Source organism: Nothoprocta perdicaria, unplaced genomic scaffold (genome assembly GCF_003342845.1).
Source record: "Nothoprocta perdicaria isolate Ctin4 unplaced genomic scaffold, notPer1 scaffold_2, whole genome shotgun sequence".
NCBI lineage: Eukaryota > Metazoa > Chordata > Aves > Tinamiformes > Tinamidae > Nothoprocta > Nothoprocta perdicaria.
This window is the reverse complement of record NW_020455204.1, coordinates 9,297,712-9,315,272: the sequence shown is the minus strand read 5'-3', so window position 1 is coordinate 9,315,272 and position 17,561 is coordinate 9,297,712. Positions and strand designations below refer to the sequence as shown.

Below are 17,561 nucleotides of genomic sequence, written 5' to 3'. Positions count from 1 at the left end.
CCCAACCCCAAGGTTTTTTTTAAGTGCATGGGAGTATTTCTTATGATTCAATGTATGTTAACACTGAGCAAGGTTCATAAAATGTAAGCACTAGTGACTGGAGACTCTGGCCCGTGTTCTGCTAGTGCAGCAAGCAGTACCTGGGTTAGACATGCACGTATCTCTTCAATACCCAAGGACACTGACTAGTTATTACCCACAGCAACTTGGGGGCGGGGGCGGTTGTCAAATTTATCATCTGGAAATCAAAATACAGCCGTAACAATACTCACCACCTTGAATTCCTTATTCATTTTAACAGCAGTTAGTGCAACAATCTCAATGGCATGAGAACCACATCTTAAAAATGAGAACCACATCTTAAAAACTATCCTCAATGTATATCATGATGCACATGCAGAATCTTCCCTCAATATGGAGCTTTAGCAGTTTGCTGCCAAATATGTCTTTGCATTATCCTCGTCTCTTCTTTAAGGTGATTTTTATCTCCCACAGTTTGAATATACCAAGTAACAGCACAAAATCCCAACAATTTGTTGCTACATTAAGACTAGCAAACAAGAAAGTCCACAGAACAGGAACTACAGTTCCCAGATGACACATATCACTATCACTGAAATTCAGCCATCGGCTCTAGCCAAATCCAGAGGCAGAGCCCTTGGTTTTCCTGCATCAATAATACTGCAAAAACATTGTGTTTTCAGGCTTCTCAATCTCTCCAATTTAAATACAATATTGGGGATTTAGTTCTAGTGCTCCCAGATTTAGTTTTTAACTTACTTTGGTTTGTATAATTGCAGTTTCCCTATGTAAATTGACTTAAGATTCCTTAAGTTCTCAGAGAAGGGTTAAAAAAAAACACAACACAGGTAAACACACCCACAGCACTAATGCAACGCTGTATTACCCTGTGAAATTCCCCAAAGTAGTCTTAGGAACATTCATAGCCATCACCATTTAGTTATTAAAAAAAAGAACCAAAATATGAAATAAGATGTATTTTATTTAATCTCTCATCTTGCTCCATTTTTACACCAGATCCAATACTTCCTGATAGGGTGGTCTGCTTGATAGAGTGCTCTGTTGATAGTTTATCTCATGGTAGTTTGTGGTTTAAGATCTGGACAACTGTAAACAAAAAGAGAATAAGAAAAACAGAATGGTTTGCACTACAAATGTGAAATTGAATTGATGGATATATGACATTACTTTTTCTGATAGTTCTAATGCAAAACAAAAATATCCAATTTCCTTAGGACTTCCTTAGAACAAACATGAATACATTTTCAGGGGCTTACAAAGAACGCAACATATTTCAGACAAGTTGACTTAATGGCTCCAGGCTGTTTAACAGGGAAAAAAGTCCTTCCTCCTTCTCTTGAAGGACTCTTAAAATCACCATTTTTTTCCACTAGCCTGTTTGGTCTTCACAAGCAAAACAAGAACACACAAAATGAGCTGATCTAACTCATTATCTAGACCCTGTGTTTCAAATTGCAGTTTGGAAGGCAAATGTTTGATTTCAGCTCAAACCATCTCATCCCTTCCTGAGTATTTTGCACCATCCATGGAGCCATATATAGCTGAAATGCATCAGATTATTTCAGTTACTATTTTTATCTAAAAATTCTATACTCAGCTTTAATTATAAATCTCCTACACGGTATTAAATTTGTCATTGTTAAATTCACTTCCATTTACAAGCATTTACACATAAACCACACCAAATACACTTATTGATGTGCGTTCCACTTATTTAAATGCAGTCAGTATCCAACAAGGAAGTCTTCTTATGGAAGCCTTCTTACAGAAGTCTTCTCAACAAGTAAGAGGAAACCAATCCTTCAGAACAGCTGAAGTCACTTCAAGTTTTAATTCTCCGCTATTGTTTCTACTAGAAGTCAAAGCATAAATACACCCCTTATCTAGAGTTAGACTTTTCTTCATACAGTAGCATAAAACCAGGTTGGTGAGAGATGCAAAGCAGCTGATCAAGAACCCCAGCAGAAACGAAGTTTTACAATACGAAGACAGTTACAGAAGCATAACCACATGCACACTGGATAGCTATTTGGCTACAGCCTTGCTAGAGTACACAAGTCTTGTCAAGTCCCCAAGGTGAGCAATCTTCCCTTACATGAGCTGCTCAGGCACATCGCCTCACATCCCTGTGGCTCCCAGTTCCCAGACTCCTTGTAATCCCAGACTTTTGCCTTAAGGAACAAGAGAGCCTCACAAACACAGGATATTACCACCACGATGCCAATATGTGCAATACCAACCCAGCAGAGTTTCACTCATCTGCCTGCTGCACTGTTCCTTTCTCGGAAACATAGATACCATCCAAGAATTTCCTGATATCCTTATTCTTGACTGTAGTGGCCTGCTGGATCAAGGCAGCTACAGAAAAAGCAAGAGAATTAGCACACAAAGTAAAAAGTCCATCACTACCTCTAGCCTACACGTGCTCCAAGTCTCCAAATGACAAAAACTGTCACTCAGGAGAGGGAATTACCAACTGGGAATCCAGTCAGAAATAATGACAAGGGAACACATTTCACTGCACCCGTCTTGGTGATGGGGGGACAAACAGTCTATTACTGCACTCTTGTACAACTGAGAAGCTGACAAGTGTTATGGTAAAAAGACCTTGAATATTGACTGGAAAACGGATTCTGTAGACTTATAATACCATCTGTACATTTAAAAAAAGAAATCACAAAAAGCAACTACATAAGCTAGAAAAAAAAGTGAAATGCACGTGATCTGTCATTTATCTCATGATGAAGAAAAAAAGACCAACATAGTTTGCAAAACTGACATCTTCAGATAGTAGTGACCACATCATTAAACCTTCCCAAGGATCTAGATCACCAACCTGAATTGGAGACCAATTCAATGTCATTCCCTTCAAGGATCAGTTCATCCTTCTGAGCTTGAGACACCGCACAGGTAACACCTAGGGAAGGGAAAACACAGTCATCATCACTGTGAAGACACTGAAGTTGTACTAAGAAGACATTATTTGTTCACTGTCAGAGTTTATAGAGCCAGATATTCTAGACAGTATTTCTATGATTTGGTGGACTCCAAATATAGGTTCCAAAATAGTGCCCCAGAACTCCCTCCAGGATTCTGCTTTGCTACAGTTCCAGCAAATGAAGCGTAGTTTACTTCCACAGCACATCATAACTTACACCAATTAACGTTTCTACTTAAACACTACTACATTACAGCATTCATCACTGTCACTAACAAATCCGAGACTTTGCCAGCAGGACTTTGTCAGCTAGGTGGTGCCATTTTCCAGATTCCTATGTTTATTAAGACAAAAGTGGATTCTTCCCTTGGATTCACCAAGTTTAAAAAAAAAAAAAAAAAAAAAGGCACCTCCTGACATGCTAAGCACCATGTTGAAGGAATAATGGAAATATTCCTAGGGTATAAACACCAGCACATTCAAAATCTGTACAAACAAATTTTCACTTGTAGAGCAAAATAATTCAAGACAGTCTTTAAAGCTCAAATTTTAATACATGTTGATAAAACTAGCCTAATACTATTCTTGCCTAATATCTTTCTTAATGTGTTTCAAATAAAGGTCAGATTTACAAGAATCAACTACAATAGGCAAACTCCACTGACGTATTTCACTAAAATCAAAGCCCTCATAAAAACTCCTGCACTGTATCTGCCTACACACAAGCCCAAAGCTTTCATCCAAAACCACTCTAAAACACCATCTCTCCTAAAAAATTCGCTCACCCCTACCTCCCCACAGGAGTAGAATTATTAAAAAAGATGGTGAGAGTTTTCCCTGCACAGTCTTAAGACAGTAGTGCTTTTAAGAATGTGTTTTGCCTCTCTACTTGGAGGTTTAACAAGGTTCAAATTCCTAGTCTCTTTAAAACACTGTTATTACTGCAAGGTATATATGCTTGTATATATGCAAGGTGTATAATAAAGGAGTCAGAATAAGGAACACATTGCCCAGAAAAGTTGTGGAGTCTCCTCCTCCTCCATCTTCACAACCTGCTCGGATCCAACCCTGTCTCCCATGATCCAGGTGTCCCTGCTTGAGCAGAGGGACTGGACTAGATGATCTCTTACAGGTCCCTTCCAACCTCAAACCATTCTGTGATTTTGAAGTTCATACACGCTCCTAGCAAGCAGCAAAATCAAATTACAAGAGCGCTTCAAAGACCAAAAGCCTGATATTTGACGAGCGTACATACAATATTGGCACAATTAAGAAAAAAAAAAAAAAAAGAAACTGACCATATCCATTCACAGAACATTGACTATTCCAACAACTAAAGTAACTCCTACGTCCCTTGCAAATCACTTTGCAAGACCTAGCACTGAGCACGCTGCCATTACTGAAAATAAATTACCAAGTGTTTAATGGAAATCTGAACAACGACTTGTGTACCACCATGATTATGTAAATTCGAAGAAAAAACTCCTTTAAAATAATCTACTACCTGCCTCTATCAGTAGCAGTGCCCAAACAGGCTTGCTAGAAATGGGGAGTGCAATGTTGCCAGACACTCACCTGGTCTCATGCGCACTCTGCGAATGTACTTCTCTCCCAGGAAGTTTCGGATTTCCACAAGGGAGCCGTTATCCTGGATAACTACATTGATGGGGAAGTGAGCATACACGGACCTCATCTTGTAACGAAAGCCCTGGGGTTAAGCAAGTTATTAGACTCCATAAGTAAAAGGCAGCCAAAACACACAAAAAAAAACTCACATGAAGCTTATTGGATAAATTTAAGAGTAAAGCTTTTTCTTAAGAACAATACTAAAATACCAATCCCAAGTGACATCTAGAGTTTATGCTTCACACTTTCTTCCACATGCAACAGGAGGCTGGGGATGGAAGCTACAAGCAACTTACATGCATAATACCCCATACACTTTACAATACATTTACATACACTTTTTACTTCTGCTTGAATAAGAGACTATTAATGCAAGCAGCAAAATGACAGAAATAACTTCCATTTCAAAACAAAAACACTTACCAGTGTAACACCTTTTATCATGTTCTGCACATGGCTGCAAATTGTGCGAACTGTTGCCAGCTCCTTTCTGTTACCCCACCATTTGTCAACCCGTAACTATATAAACAAATACAACAAAATAAACCATTAAGCTACATTTCAAAGCCAGAAAGGTTAATATTTTTGTGACAAAGTAACACTGGGAAAATCATGTCGTTTATGAAGGATATCCCCACCAAAATCGCAACGTCCTTTCTCAAAGGCTATTGAAGGTTTAAGTCTTTTAATCCCAATCCCTAAAGATACGAGAATTTTTGTTTGCATCCAAAAACAAATGTTAAAAAAAAAATTCAGTAGCTAATAATGTGTAAAAAGCTTCTGAAATCTCTATACTGAAGAATCGCTGACAGATGTGTCAAACGCTGAACACGATGCTCCAAAGCTAACCCTTGGTTATGACACATTTACTCTTTTTAAACAAAAGACGAGATAAAGAGTCAGCTCTTGCACTATACACCAGACACGGCCTAAAATGCTTCTCAAGGAGTGGCTAAACTCACCCCACCACCCACACCCCTCCTTCCAGGTCTTTCAGGCTGCAAACAAATATTATCCATTCCCTCAGAAAGTTTCTGCTTTCCCAGCATAACTCCCAATTACGGCAATTAAGTGCACAGCATCATCGCACGTAGCGTACAGTATAACTAAGCGTACAGTACTTACCTGCTTAACATCACAGCTCAAACACAGTACACCAACCAACCCACCATCCAACCACGGGCAGGTATCAACTACTAACTGTTAGACTCGGCACGCGTGAACACACACAACCATTCCAACCGCCAAAACAGCGACTGCCGCCAGGCTCGCGGGGTGCCCGGCCTCGCTAGGCCGGAGCAGGCGGCCACGTTCCCTGACGGCGGCCACAAGAGCCGCTCGGGCGGAGGGCCGCGTACCGGGCGGGCCGGCTCGCGCTTCCCGAGCCGCTCGGCCGCGCTCACCTTCTTGCGCTTCTTGCCCAGCAGCGAGAGCTCCACGTTGATGTGGTTGAAGTCGCGGCGCAGGGTCCCGCGCGGGCCCTTGACGATGACGGTGCGGCCCTTCAGCGCCACGCTCACTGCAAGGCGCCACGAGCGGCGGTTAAACGGCCGCGAGCGGCGGTTAAACGGCCGCGAGCGGCGCCCGGCCCGCCCCGCCCCGCCCGCCGCCCCCGGCCCCGCGGGCGCACCTTGCTCGGGGATGTCGACCGTCTGGTTGCTGAGGATGGTCTTCATCCTGCAAGCGACACAGAGCAGAGGCTGCAGCCGCGTCCCCCGCCGCCCCCCGCTCCCGGATGGCGCCGGATGGCGCGGGCCGCCGCCTCACCTCGCGGCGCGCACCGAGGAAAGGGCCGCCGTGCTACGTCATCACGCTCTTGTAGCCCGCACGCAGCGTCGCTACGCTCCTGTAGCCCGCACGCAGCGTCATCGCGCCGGCGCGGCAGGCGAGCGCAGCCGAGCGCCGATGTGAGCGAGCAGAGCGGGGCGTGGAGCCAGCTCTGGGCAGGGGAGGACAGCCGAGCGCGGAGCGGGCGGATCGCGGGGCCGCCATGTCGCTGGCGCGGCGGGGCTGCCGCTGGTGCCCGGGGGCCGCCGGGCGGCGGCTGCTGCTGCCGCTGCTGCTGCGGGGGGGCCCGGCGAGGGTGAGCGCGGCGGGGCGGGACACGCCGGGGAGCGCGGCCCGCGCCTCACCCTGCTGCCGTTGCAGGTGCCGGGACGGCCCGCGAGCGGCGGCGGCGCGGGAGCCGCAGCCGGGACCGGGACCGGGACCGGGGCTGGAGCGGCGGCCGCGCCGCCGCAGCGGAGGAGGGAGCTCCCGCAGCACGGGCCGGGCCTGCAGGACTTCGTGTCGGGGCGTCTGCCCGGCGGGGACGGAGCGGAGCGCGGGGGCAGCCTGAAGCGGCAGAAGGGAGAGAGGTGACGGGTAACGGCCGCGGGTAACGGCCGCGGGGAGCGGCCCCGTGGGGAGGTCCCCCGGTGGGAGCGGTCCCGCGCCGGGTCTCGAGAGGCGTTTTTAATGCAACGGAGCAAGAGCGGTTAAAGCAACACGCGTTTCTGTCCGCTGTTCCGTCGGGCTTTGCGGTAGGTTTGTGGTTTACACTGCCGCTATTGGAAAATGCCGCTTGTTGCTAGCCCTGGTGTGGGTTACCCTCTGTTCTGGTAAAGCCCAATATTAAACGGTTTTAAACTTTATAATGATAGCAAGCGCCTAGGTTTGAATGTTGGCCTGATAGTATTTGTGGAAGGGAAAGGTCAGTAGTGACCGTGAGCAGCATTGATGTTTTCAAGCAACCCTTTATAGCCAGGATCTGTAGCAAGATAAAGGAGTTATGTAAAATTACTGCAAGCTTGCCATGTAAAGAATTTGTTAATCTTTATGTTTGCTTGATGTTGTTCAGGCTGCGACTTCCTCCGTGGCTGAAAACACAGATTCCTATGGGAAAGAACTATAATAAATTAAAGAATACCTTGAGAAGTTTAAATCTCCATACGGTAAGTGTAGAACCAGCCGTGTTTTCCTGTAGAAATAAGGCTCTCCGTGGTCTGAAATTATTTCGTTGTTGAGGACAATTAGACATCATATTTTACAAGATTGTCAAGGCCAAAGCCCAGAACCAAGCCTAGTGCTGATCGCTTTTTTTTTTTCCAGGAGTGAAAATTATGCTTAGGGAAAATGAAGAATAAAAAGCTGTACATAATTTCTTATTTTTCCACACGTGATTTAAATGCTAGGGCTTACTACTTACAGTATTTGAAGATGCTGTTTGTGGTGTGTGTAAAAGAATGTATACATGTGATTCCAGCTTTATACACATGTCTGGCGTGGTAAGAAATTCTAGAAACATACAGGTTTTATCAAATATACCTCTCAGGTGGTGAAATGTGTCAGGTATGCATAGATTATTTTTTTCTTTTGGAGGGAAGGAGTATGCCTTGATGGATCCTAGTTGTTGTGAATATTTTATCATCTTTTAAATTTAATTTGCACTGTTAGTGACAGATAATCAGTGCTAATTAATATGGCAGGTGCTTGGCTGAGGAGTTTGTGGAGTTGTAAAGTGGAGGAAAAGAATGACAGAGAAATGAGTGCCAGGAAATAATGATTTTATTCCTAGCTGTATTACTGACTTTTTAACATAATGATAGGTAGGTCTGTTCATCTTCTCATTTATGACAGAAGGATCTGGGTTTTGTTTGCTTAACTTCAGGTCTGTGAGGAAGCTCGTTGCCCCAACATTGGAGAGTGCTGGGGAGGTGGGGAATACGCTACAGCTACTGCTACTATTATGGTAAGTCATTAACCATTGCTCGAGTATTCTGCAGACTCCTGAGCAGCTGGTAGCATGTTTGGGTATGCAGCAGTCTCTGCTGTAGCTGCTCAGGTTTATTGAATGAAAGGTATAGGGAATCAGTGTCCTTATTTTTTTATTCCATTTCTGTAAGACTTAGCATAATTAGCTATTCCATGGACAAACAACAGTGATGTGTAAGATACAAAGGTGGGAATGTCTTTCTTTTTGCAGCTGATGGGTGACACGTGCACTAGAGGTTGCAGATTTTGTTCAGTGAAGACAGCAAAACATCCACCTCCCCTAGATGCCGAGGAGCCTTACAATACAGCCAAAGCGATAGCTGAATGGGGCTTGGACTACGTGGTGTTGACGTCTGTGGACAGAGACGGTTTGTATCTTGTTACTAACATCTTCTGGGGCGGGCAGCCTCCTGAGCTACGTGTGCTGTTTTACAGGGTCAGCAGTGCTGCAGCTTTTGGAAGGTTGTGCCTGTTCTTAGTGTCCTCTGGCTGTTAAAATATACCAGAAATTGTTATGAAATATTCAAAAAATTATAGTGTTTTATTCGATAGTCCTGGAAGCCTGTTTTTTAGTAAAGCCAGGACTAATTTTGTGATTAAATGGGCTGGAAGAGCATTTTTATGACTTGTTTTTGTCAACATTTGTACCTATGTGTGATGTTCTATCTATAATTTGATCAAAAAAAAAAAAGTCCTTGTTCATGTTCATGTGTAATGCCACTACAGAACTTCCACCCCAGAACTAGACCTGGAACAGACTCCACCTAACAAAAGAGTTTCCATATGATTGTAACAGCTCCTCTGTGGTAACACTGTATAGCTGGGAAAGACTCTGTTGCCAAGACTGGCCACTGTATTTCCTTTACAAGTCTAATAGCTTCAAAGTGGCTTGTAAGAAGGATAAACTGGATCTACTTCTGTTTTTGTGGAACTATCTGAGATCAAAAACATAAATAGATAAATTAATTTTGTGTTTATGCTAATAGTGAGCCCACACAGACAAATAAATTCAGAGTCCACTTAAATAGCCATATTTAGCCTGAGTGCAGAGCAGGGCTTGGGAAGTTGTTATAAACCTTTGCCGTGGTGGTAAGATAATGCTAGGGTCAAAGCTTTTAACTAACTGTTGCATTACTAGTTTGGATTTAAATATTTCACTGCAGATTCTCTGTGGCCTTGCAGTAAATGTGTTCATTGAATACAAAGTTAATTGAATAAATTAATTGCTTCTAGATTTACCGGATGGTGGAGCAGAACACTTTGCAAAGACCGTTTCTCATCTGAAAGAAAGGTATGTTTTTAATGTTATAAACTTGGTATTAAAACTTCAGGATGTGGTGCTGTGCACAAGCCCAAACTGGTTTTATCTGGATGTGCCCAGATACCAGATGAGTACAAAAGTCTGCCCTTTGCTAATTTATACTCCTTTTTTTCCCGTTATTCATCCTTCTGGTATAACGCTCCCAAAAGTATTTCAAATTTGGATGTGTTTTAGCATCCGTTGCTACAGTTTAGCCTAGGCTTACTTAAAGCTAAGCTTTGACTGCGCCTCTGGGTTAGCAGCACGTGAGCACATGGTTTTGATGTACGTTGTTCAGATACACAGTCAGTTTAGAAAACAGTGTCACTGCTCACAAAGGAAGTTTGTTTTTCTTTTCCTTTCAGCAGCAACCAGTGTGCTTTGCATTCTCTTCTCAGTGGCTGTTTCTAAGTCTTTAATTCTGTCTTCTTGTTTTCCTCATTTAAACTTCCTTCATTCTCTATATTGCTGCCCTGCTTGCCAGTTGATAATGTGCTTGTCTTGCCTGCAGAACTAATTCCCATAACCTCCTCTGAGCCCTTACCTAGAGTTGAATTTTAAGCCTCACGTTGAAAGTTGCCTGTGGAGATAAATACGTGTGCCCTTATGCACCGGAATCTGGCTGCTGGAGACCAGGATTAGCAAAACGCTGCGATATTGCCCAGGAATCTATCCCAGTAGATTGCTGCTTTATATTTCAGTAGCTATCTTACTAAAATCACGTTAAAAAAAGCTTGTCAAATTAACCCGCAGAAAGGTGCATAGGAAAAGGTATATGTAAATAGTAAATGTGATTATTTGACTAAGAATGATTTTAATATTATCTAACTTTCATTTTATTTTGGCTCCCATCAGTAAAATCAGGAAATAAATGTTTTGTTCAAATTCTAGTATTAGTGTTTGCAGAAATGTCTTTTATGCATATACCCTGAATTACCTCTACTTTGCATGTATGAGCATCACTAATTAAGCTACATTTAATTTTTGCTGAGCTTTGATTAAGTATAGATAATCCAGAGCAATATTTTTGTGATACTTGATTTTAGCAAGAGAGATACAAATCCCACTGCTGTTTTCAGCTTCAGTTTCTGCTTTTCAGGAATCCCAAAATTCTAGTAGAATGCCTAACTCCTGATTTTCGAGGGGACCTTAAAGCTGTGGAGAAAGTAGCATTGTCAGGGCTAGATGTATATGCCCACAATGTTGAAACTGTTCCAGAATTACAGAGGTAAGCAAACATAATACGTAGAAGGAAATCTAGAAGTAAGAGTTTGGGTTTTTTTTTTTTTTTTTTTTTTTTTTTTTTAGGAATTTTGAGAAAGGAATTGTCAGAGCTATTTATTGCAATTTTCACTAATACTTTAGCTCCCAGGCCCATAAATTCCTGTCCTAATTGGTGTTGATGGTACTATACTATCAATAGTAATTCTTTCATATCTTATAACCAAATACCCACTAAATGGGGAAAAAATGCTCCAGCTCTATTGACCTTTACTTTTTTATATGTATTTTTCAAATCAAAGACTTAAGAGGAGAATAAGCATATATTCTAACAGAGTAGTTTAGCCCACTTTGTAAGGCAGTTTACTTTAGAAACAAACTCCAAACAGTAATATTCAATGTATACATCAGACTGTCTTTTGGATGAAAATTTCCACGCTTAGCCAAAGACCTCAAGTCTCTGAGACTTACAAGTCTCTGTCTGTGGTAGTCTTTGGCGGTTGGGTTTCTCTGAATGCGGCGCGACCTGCTCAGCAGCAGCTTTGCCGTGAGCGCAGCGCGGCTCGTCCTGCGCTGCGGGCGCAGCGGTGCAGCGCTGCTGGCTGCCGGTAGCGCTGCTGCGGGCAGGGCGCTGCTGGCTGCCGGTAGCGCTGCTGGCTGCCGGGAGCGCTGCTGCGGGCAGGGCGCTGCTGGCTGCCGGTAGCGCTGCTGCAGGCAGGGCGCGGGCTGAGCGGGGGCTCCCCAAAACACCCAGGCGTTCGGGGCTGGCGCCTGTGGGAGAAGGAGGCTCGGGCACGCGACGGGCTCCACTGCCAAGCAGCGCGGGACGCTCCTAGATCCCGTTGCCCGTTGGTGCCCGCGGGGCCGTGCCCTTTCCCTCAGGGCGGCCGCGAGGAGCCGCTCGGGGGCGCTGCGGGCGGCCGGGCAGCGAGGGCGCCGGGGCGAGCGCGAAATGGCGGGGCGGCGGCGGGCGCTCCCGGCGTGCCCCGCGCGCCGCCCGCCGGCAGAGGGCGCGCGCCGCCGCCGTGCCGCCATGCCGCGCGCCGCCCGCAGGCACGTCCGCGACCCCCGCGCCGGCTTCGAGCAGTCGCTGCGCGTCCTGCGGCACGCCAAGGAGGTGCGGCCCGCGCTCGTCTCCAAAACCTCCATCATGCTGGGCCTGGGCGAGACGGACGAGCAGGTGCACGCCACCATGAAGCGTAAGTGCGGGCGGACGGCGCCGCTGCCGCGAGGGGCTGCATGCGGCACGGTCCCTCGCGATTCTGCTGCACTAACAAGAGGTTTTGCTTGCAGTGCTGCGCGAGGCCGGTGTAGACTGCTTGACCCTGGGACAGTACATGCAGCCGACGAGGCGGCACCTCAAGGTGGGGATGAATCCGTGCACCGGCAGCCTTAACAGCTTGTGCCTCGCTGCAGCAGGGCTCCCGTGCACCGGCAGCCTTAACAGCTTGTGCCTCGCTGCAGCAGGGCTTCCGTGCACCGGCAGCGTTAGGCCTGTGCTAACATTAGGCCTGGGGTTGATTTGCATCCCCACCATGGCAGTGGAAGCAGGCAGGTGGTTCCTTCCCATCTTTCTGATGGGCTCTCTGCCGAAAAAGACCTCAGCTCACCCAGCCCCCTTGTGCAGGCTGCTCACTGCTGCTGGGCAGGAGGCAGTCAGAGCCAGGGGCTGATCTGGCAAGCGGTTCCAGTGCAAGGTGACGGCTGATACCCTTTCACCTTGCCCATCTCGTGGGCTCTTCCTTAATGATGGCACTTTACCTGGGAAAATGACCATCTTTCGAGGTTTCCTTGTTCTGCAGTCAGTCTAGAAATGTTTGAATCTCTGTACTCTTATTCTGCTTCCTGAGATGTTACTGTTCAAAAGGCTTATAAGGCTGTGGTATTTTTAACTAACTTGGACCAAACTTTGAACCAAATGACCAGTCAAAAATAGAGTGAAGGAAACAATGAGGCAACTGCCAGTTCCTGCATTCTGAACTTTTGAGCTTTCTTTGAGAAGCAGATTAAAGGGATGCTTCTGCTACAGAGCACAGAGAAATGGCACCTGTATGGCTTGACTGCTGCACTTAAGTTTTCTGCACTTAAGTTTTGGAGTGCAAAATTCTGAACTTGTGAAATAACTATTCCTGCTAACATTCTGTCTGCATCTACTTCCCTTGCATTATTACCTGATCATAATTAATCCTTTTCACTCAGGTTGAAGAATATATAACTCCTGAAAAATTCAAGTACTGGGAAAAAGTAGGAAATGATCTTGGCTTCCATTACACAGCTAGTGGGCCTCTGGTGCGCTCCTCTTACAAAGCAGGTAAATTACTGACATGTGTTAGCTTATATAGTAAAATTATATAGCCTAAGTAAAGTTACAGCTGTGAAGTAATATGTAACAGGGTTCAGCTTAGTTCAAGGGCAACTCAGTTGGTCCTTTGGTTTATTTGGTTATTTTGCTGATCCATGCTGTCTTCTGGAGGTCACCTCAGTGCACGAGGAGGGCAGTAGCTGGTATGTGTATGAGCACTGTGCCACTTAGGTGCCTTTTTGCCCAACGAGGTTTGTACTATATGTACTGCTTGAGGCAGGATTCACATAGAAGAACCACGATCTGCACATTTTCCATTTACATCCTGCCTCTTGAACCCCGCAGGGTTTACAAGTGGCCTTTTTATGGGGTATATTTTTGTTGCTTTAGAAGGAATTTATTTGTAGTGCCACAGAAATAATTAGATAGTTATGGCAGTGCTTTTTCTAACAAAGCACTGTATTGAGCAACATATGATCTTAAGCGGATTAATTATGTAGGTCCAGTATCTTGCCTTTTTTTTCTCCAAAAAAAGAGAACAGAAGAAACATAGCTGGGACACATTCCTTTTCAGACTTATTTAAAGCCAGTTTAACCAAATTCATAGCAGGTTTCTCCACAAGGTGCTGATAAATTTGATTGAAAATTAATTCTTATTTTAGGATTTTATCTTTAATTGTTGGAGTGATTTCTTACCCTTAACATAAGTAAAACCAAGAAAAAGCATGGCCTTTGAGGATGAAAAGGGTGTTGGGTTAGCAGTTTTTTGTTTCCATATATATGGAAAGCATTGAACAGATATGAATTGTCGCAGAATTCTGGAAGGACAGTTACATTGCAGAATACAAGAGTAAGAATGTAGGGCTTTGAAATACTTAAGCACCAAAGTGTTTCTTTACCTTTTACTTCAGGAGAATTCTTCTTGAAGAACTTGGTAGAAAAAAGAAAGACAAAAGCCATCTGAAATGGAAACCTCTTTAAACCAACCAAAAGTGATAAGGATCACTTTTTTCAACCCATGAACTTGGTTCCAGAAACACAGCAGACCATCTGCAGATGCATGAAGAAACTGTCGTTCTAGAACATTTGTCACTTGAACACTTCCCATTACCCTACCTAATTCTTCCTGGCAAGGGTACAAGTACTAGTTTTACTAGTAGTACTTTACCCTTCAATATACATTGAGATGATGGAACATAAGAAGGTTTTACTAGAACATTTTTGTTTTTAAAAGAGCAAGGGAAGTGGAGTGGAAGAAACAAACTGAAGATATCAGACAAATTTTAGTAAACAAGGCTGATGCTACTATCAATATTGCTGCAGTTAGTCTTGTTAAGATACAAGCATCAAGTGAGTAAAGAGGTATTGATAGCTTGATGCTTATGGTACCCTCACTGTGTAACACACATTTGGGAAGCTGGGAGCTCCCGGGCAAGTTGTGTGCAGGGCAAGACCTGCGTGGGCTGTCCTGCCACAGGGCAGCCGGCTGGCTGAGGAGGCCTCGTGTCGCTGGGTGTTACAGGGGTGGCTCCTGCACGGAGCTGCTGCCCCCGAGCTGGGTGGCCAAGGAAGGAGCAGGATCAGCCCATGCGAGGGCTTGGAGCCCACATCCTAGCAGCGCAAGAGCCACCTAGGCTGGCTTTGAGACTAACACACCTACCCTGCCGCAGGTGCTTCTTCAAAACTGCTGCTCTCCTGTACTGCATGGCTGCTCCAGGGTGTTGTATTGCTATTAAAGAAAGTCTTAATAGGTGGCCTAAGGTTTCTTCGTCATGTTTGGTCTGATTACCTACCTCATAGCTGCCAAATCACAATGTAACAGAAATGAATTGCAGTGTGAGAACCAGCTGAGGGCTTATAGTACATTAGGAAGAACCCTGTGCTTGATATTTCAGTAGGTATCTCCCTCATAGTTGTCTGCATTGAACAATTTCATCGAAATTTGCGTAAAGCCCAGTCAGTCTTTGGGAAACAAGAAGGACTCTGTTACCAGTTCCCAGCTCTCCCTATTCAGGTGTCCCAGAGCCAGCTGCAGTGTTTGTGCAAGTTACTGCAGACTAGAGAAAGCAGAAAGTCTCAGCAAGGTGGCAGAAGGCAGGTTTAGAACAAGCAGGCTCAGTCTACAGTGACTGCTATATATTGCATGATGCTATGTGTAAATAACATAGGCCAGTGACATACACAGCACAAAATGAAGTATGGCACTGTACCTCGCCAGGCAGCGGAACAAGGTAAGCCCTGAGCTACCAGGGCCCCACTGCAGCCACAGGGCACCGAACACTAAAGCAGCAGCACGTTGTCACTCAAGTAAGGAGGATGGCTCAGAGCCCTCAACAGCAGGCAGTGGCATCAGGAACACCAGGCTACCTCTAGGCATGGCAGCTGCCAGCCTTTCCTAGAGGTCTTACCATATATAGCAGCTCTGGCATCCCTGGGGAGCGGATTCAACAGGATATTGCTATGTTAAAGGTGGTGCCCTTTAAGCAGGTAACACCAGAAACAAGGGAAAAGGGATTCTGAGCAGTAGGGGTGTTGCCAACTAGTGAAGAAAACATTGCACAATCATTACCTTGCACTTTTTTTTACCCAAGATGAGAAGTAATGCTTCAGGAAATTGGTTCCAATGTTATTTCATGCTAGAAATATTTTACAAATTGTTTCTGGGTGGTTCATAAAATGATCTCATGCTTTTACACAACCATATCTGGTAGCAGGCACCAAGTTACAGCAGCTACATAAGAAACTACTTTCCAACTCTGCAGACACCATTCTAAACCATGCAAAGCAGGTGGTGTAACTTCAAGGAAGTGGGCATTTTTTTTAAATCACCTCTGAACTTCTAAGGGCCTTTAACAGCCTGTACAGTAAAAACAGTCCTAAAGCTCCCTTCCTAGTTTAAGGAGACTGCTTTAGAACCATCCCCGTTCAGTTTTTCCATACCTGTATTAAAGGCACCCTGTGTGCTCATATGAAGCAAGAATCCAGAAGGCTCAGGTGCAAGTTCAGCACAGGTTTCACAGACTTCCCAATTTCAATCCCACTGAAATTATGTTTAGTGACAGTTTCTATGTCATATATCAAGCGCTTGCTTTCAGCAGTTGCCACAAAGCCGTAGTATTTTAAGAAACATTAATCTTCCTTGCAATCAAAAACACTAAATTGAGTTTTGAAAATACAATCTCAAGTTGATAGACTCTTTAAGAGGATGAATATTCCTTTTTGGCAGCATTACACAGATCTACTTCAATCTGGGAAGCATAATTAAATGTTATGCAGCTGGCTAAAGGACTGCTGAATCTTTCAGTGACTTGAAAAGAGTCACATGAAAAAAAATATTAACAATTGACAAGTCTGTTAAATCGACAAAAGGAAACTGTTTAGTTAAGAAGAGTGAGAGAAGAGTTTAAAACATTTTTTTCCTACTTGATCAGTAATCAGTAATATTCTTCATTAAAAGATATATACATTTATACGCGTGCTTCTTTACTAACACCTATTGTAAGTCATTATAAAAGATTCTCAACAAGCAAGAAAAGTTCTGAGCCTAGAATAGAAAAAGTAAATAACAAAAACCATCCCCAGTATTTCATCATAGATAACCAACCCCTTATGTTCTCCTGCCTTTTAAAACTCAGTTTGATTTAGGTTTAGCAGGATTATAGGCACCTCTGAGCTTAGAGGTGGAGGCAGTATAGAGCTTAAATGAAAAGAGGAAAACATACATTTGTTGCCACTCCAGAGTCTCTCCTATAACTCCTATACGTCTTGGTCAAAGAGATTTTTCTGCTCATCAACGAGCCACGTTCTTGGATTTCAGATGGAGGAACTGCTCTGCGTTTGTGTGCACGTGCTCAGCGCTCCAGGTGCTGTGGAGGGACGTAGGAGGAGAGACCCCCAAAGCCCCGCGCAGCACGCACCCACATCCAGCATTCAGGATGCATCTTCACAGACCGCAAGTAAAGCTCATGATAGGAAAGGATAATAAATTGTGCCTACATTTCACCAAGTACTTTCATTAGCAAGACAGCCCATCACCCTTTCCTTCTCGGTTTAACTGCTACTGCAGGCAGCTGTTCCATGGAATGAGTGCAGAAGGTACCTTGGATTAATGACAGGGTAAACATCCCCACACCGCTGGATGTTTGCTGTGGAACACCCTGGTTGTTCAGCCAAGAGGCTCCTGCCACTTTCATTCTGAAACCTGTGCAGTTTCTTTATCCTCCCCTCCATTTACAATCCTATACAAAAAAAAAAGAAAATGAACACAAACTTTGCCATCCCAAGGAATTTAATAGCACTGGCCAATCAGGATAAATGAATAAGTAGAAATAAAGTAGTAGTAAAGGCAAAAGTATAAAGGTAATATTGGAAAAATGCAT

The 17,561-nt window shown here is 44.4% G+C and overlaps 2 protein-coding genes across 3 annotated transcripts; one reads left to right on the top strand and one right to left on the bottom strand.

Moving 5' to 3' along the window:
- Positions 1 to 6: 6 nt before the first annotated feature.
- RPL9 (ribosomal protein L9) lies at positions 7 to 6,431 on the bottom strand. Of its 2 annotated transcripts, none has more exons than XM_026037798.1 (8): positions 6,374 to 6,431; positions 6,237 to 6,306; positions 6,010 to 6,125; positions 5,030 to 5,125; positions 4,556 to 4,688; positions 2,879 to 2,959; positions 2,283 to 2,400; positions 7 to 1,128 (listed from the first exon to the last, which is right to left on the bottom strand). In XM_026037798.1, the coding sequence occupies exons 2-7, from the start codon at positions 6,280 to 6,282 to the stop codon at positions 2,294 to 2,296; spliced, it is 579 nt and encodes a 192-aa protein (XP_025893583.1). In that variant the 5' UTR covers positions 6,283 to 6,306; positions 6,374 to 6,431; the 3' UTR covers positions 7 to 1,128; positions 2,283 to 2,293. The 2 variants fall into 2 exon arrangements, with proteins under 2 accessions (XP_025893583.1, XP_025893582.1); XM_026037797.1 differs by having other exon boundaries at positions 6,237 to 6,283; positions 6,374 to 6,421.
- A 650-nt stretch (positions 6,432 to 7,081) lies between these two features.
- Positions 7,082 to 16,428, top strand: LIAS (lipoic acid synthetase). Its single transcript, XM_026037757.1, has 9 exons — positions 7,082 to 7,539; positions 8,256 to 8,336; positions 8,571 to 8,727; positions 9,593 to 9,650; positions 10,759 to 10,887; positions 11,934 to 12,079; positions 12,174 to 12,244; positions 13,080 to 13,191; positions 14,094 to 16,428. Exons 1-9 carry the CDS (start codon positions 7,435 to 7,437, stop codon positions 14,144 to 14,146), a joined length of 912 nt encoding a protein of 303 aa, XP_025893542.1. The 5' UTR covers positions 7,082 to 7,434; the 3' UTR covers positions 14,147 to 16,428.
- Positions 16,429 to 17,561: the final 1,133 nt, after the last annotated feature.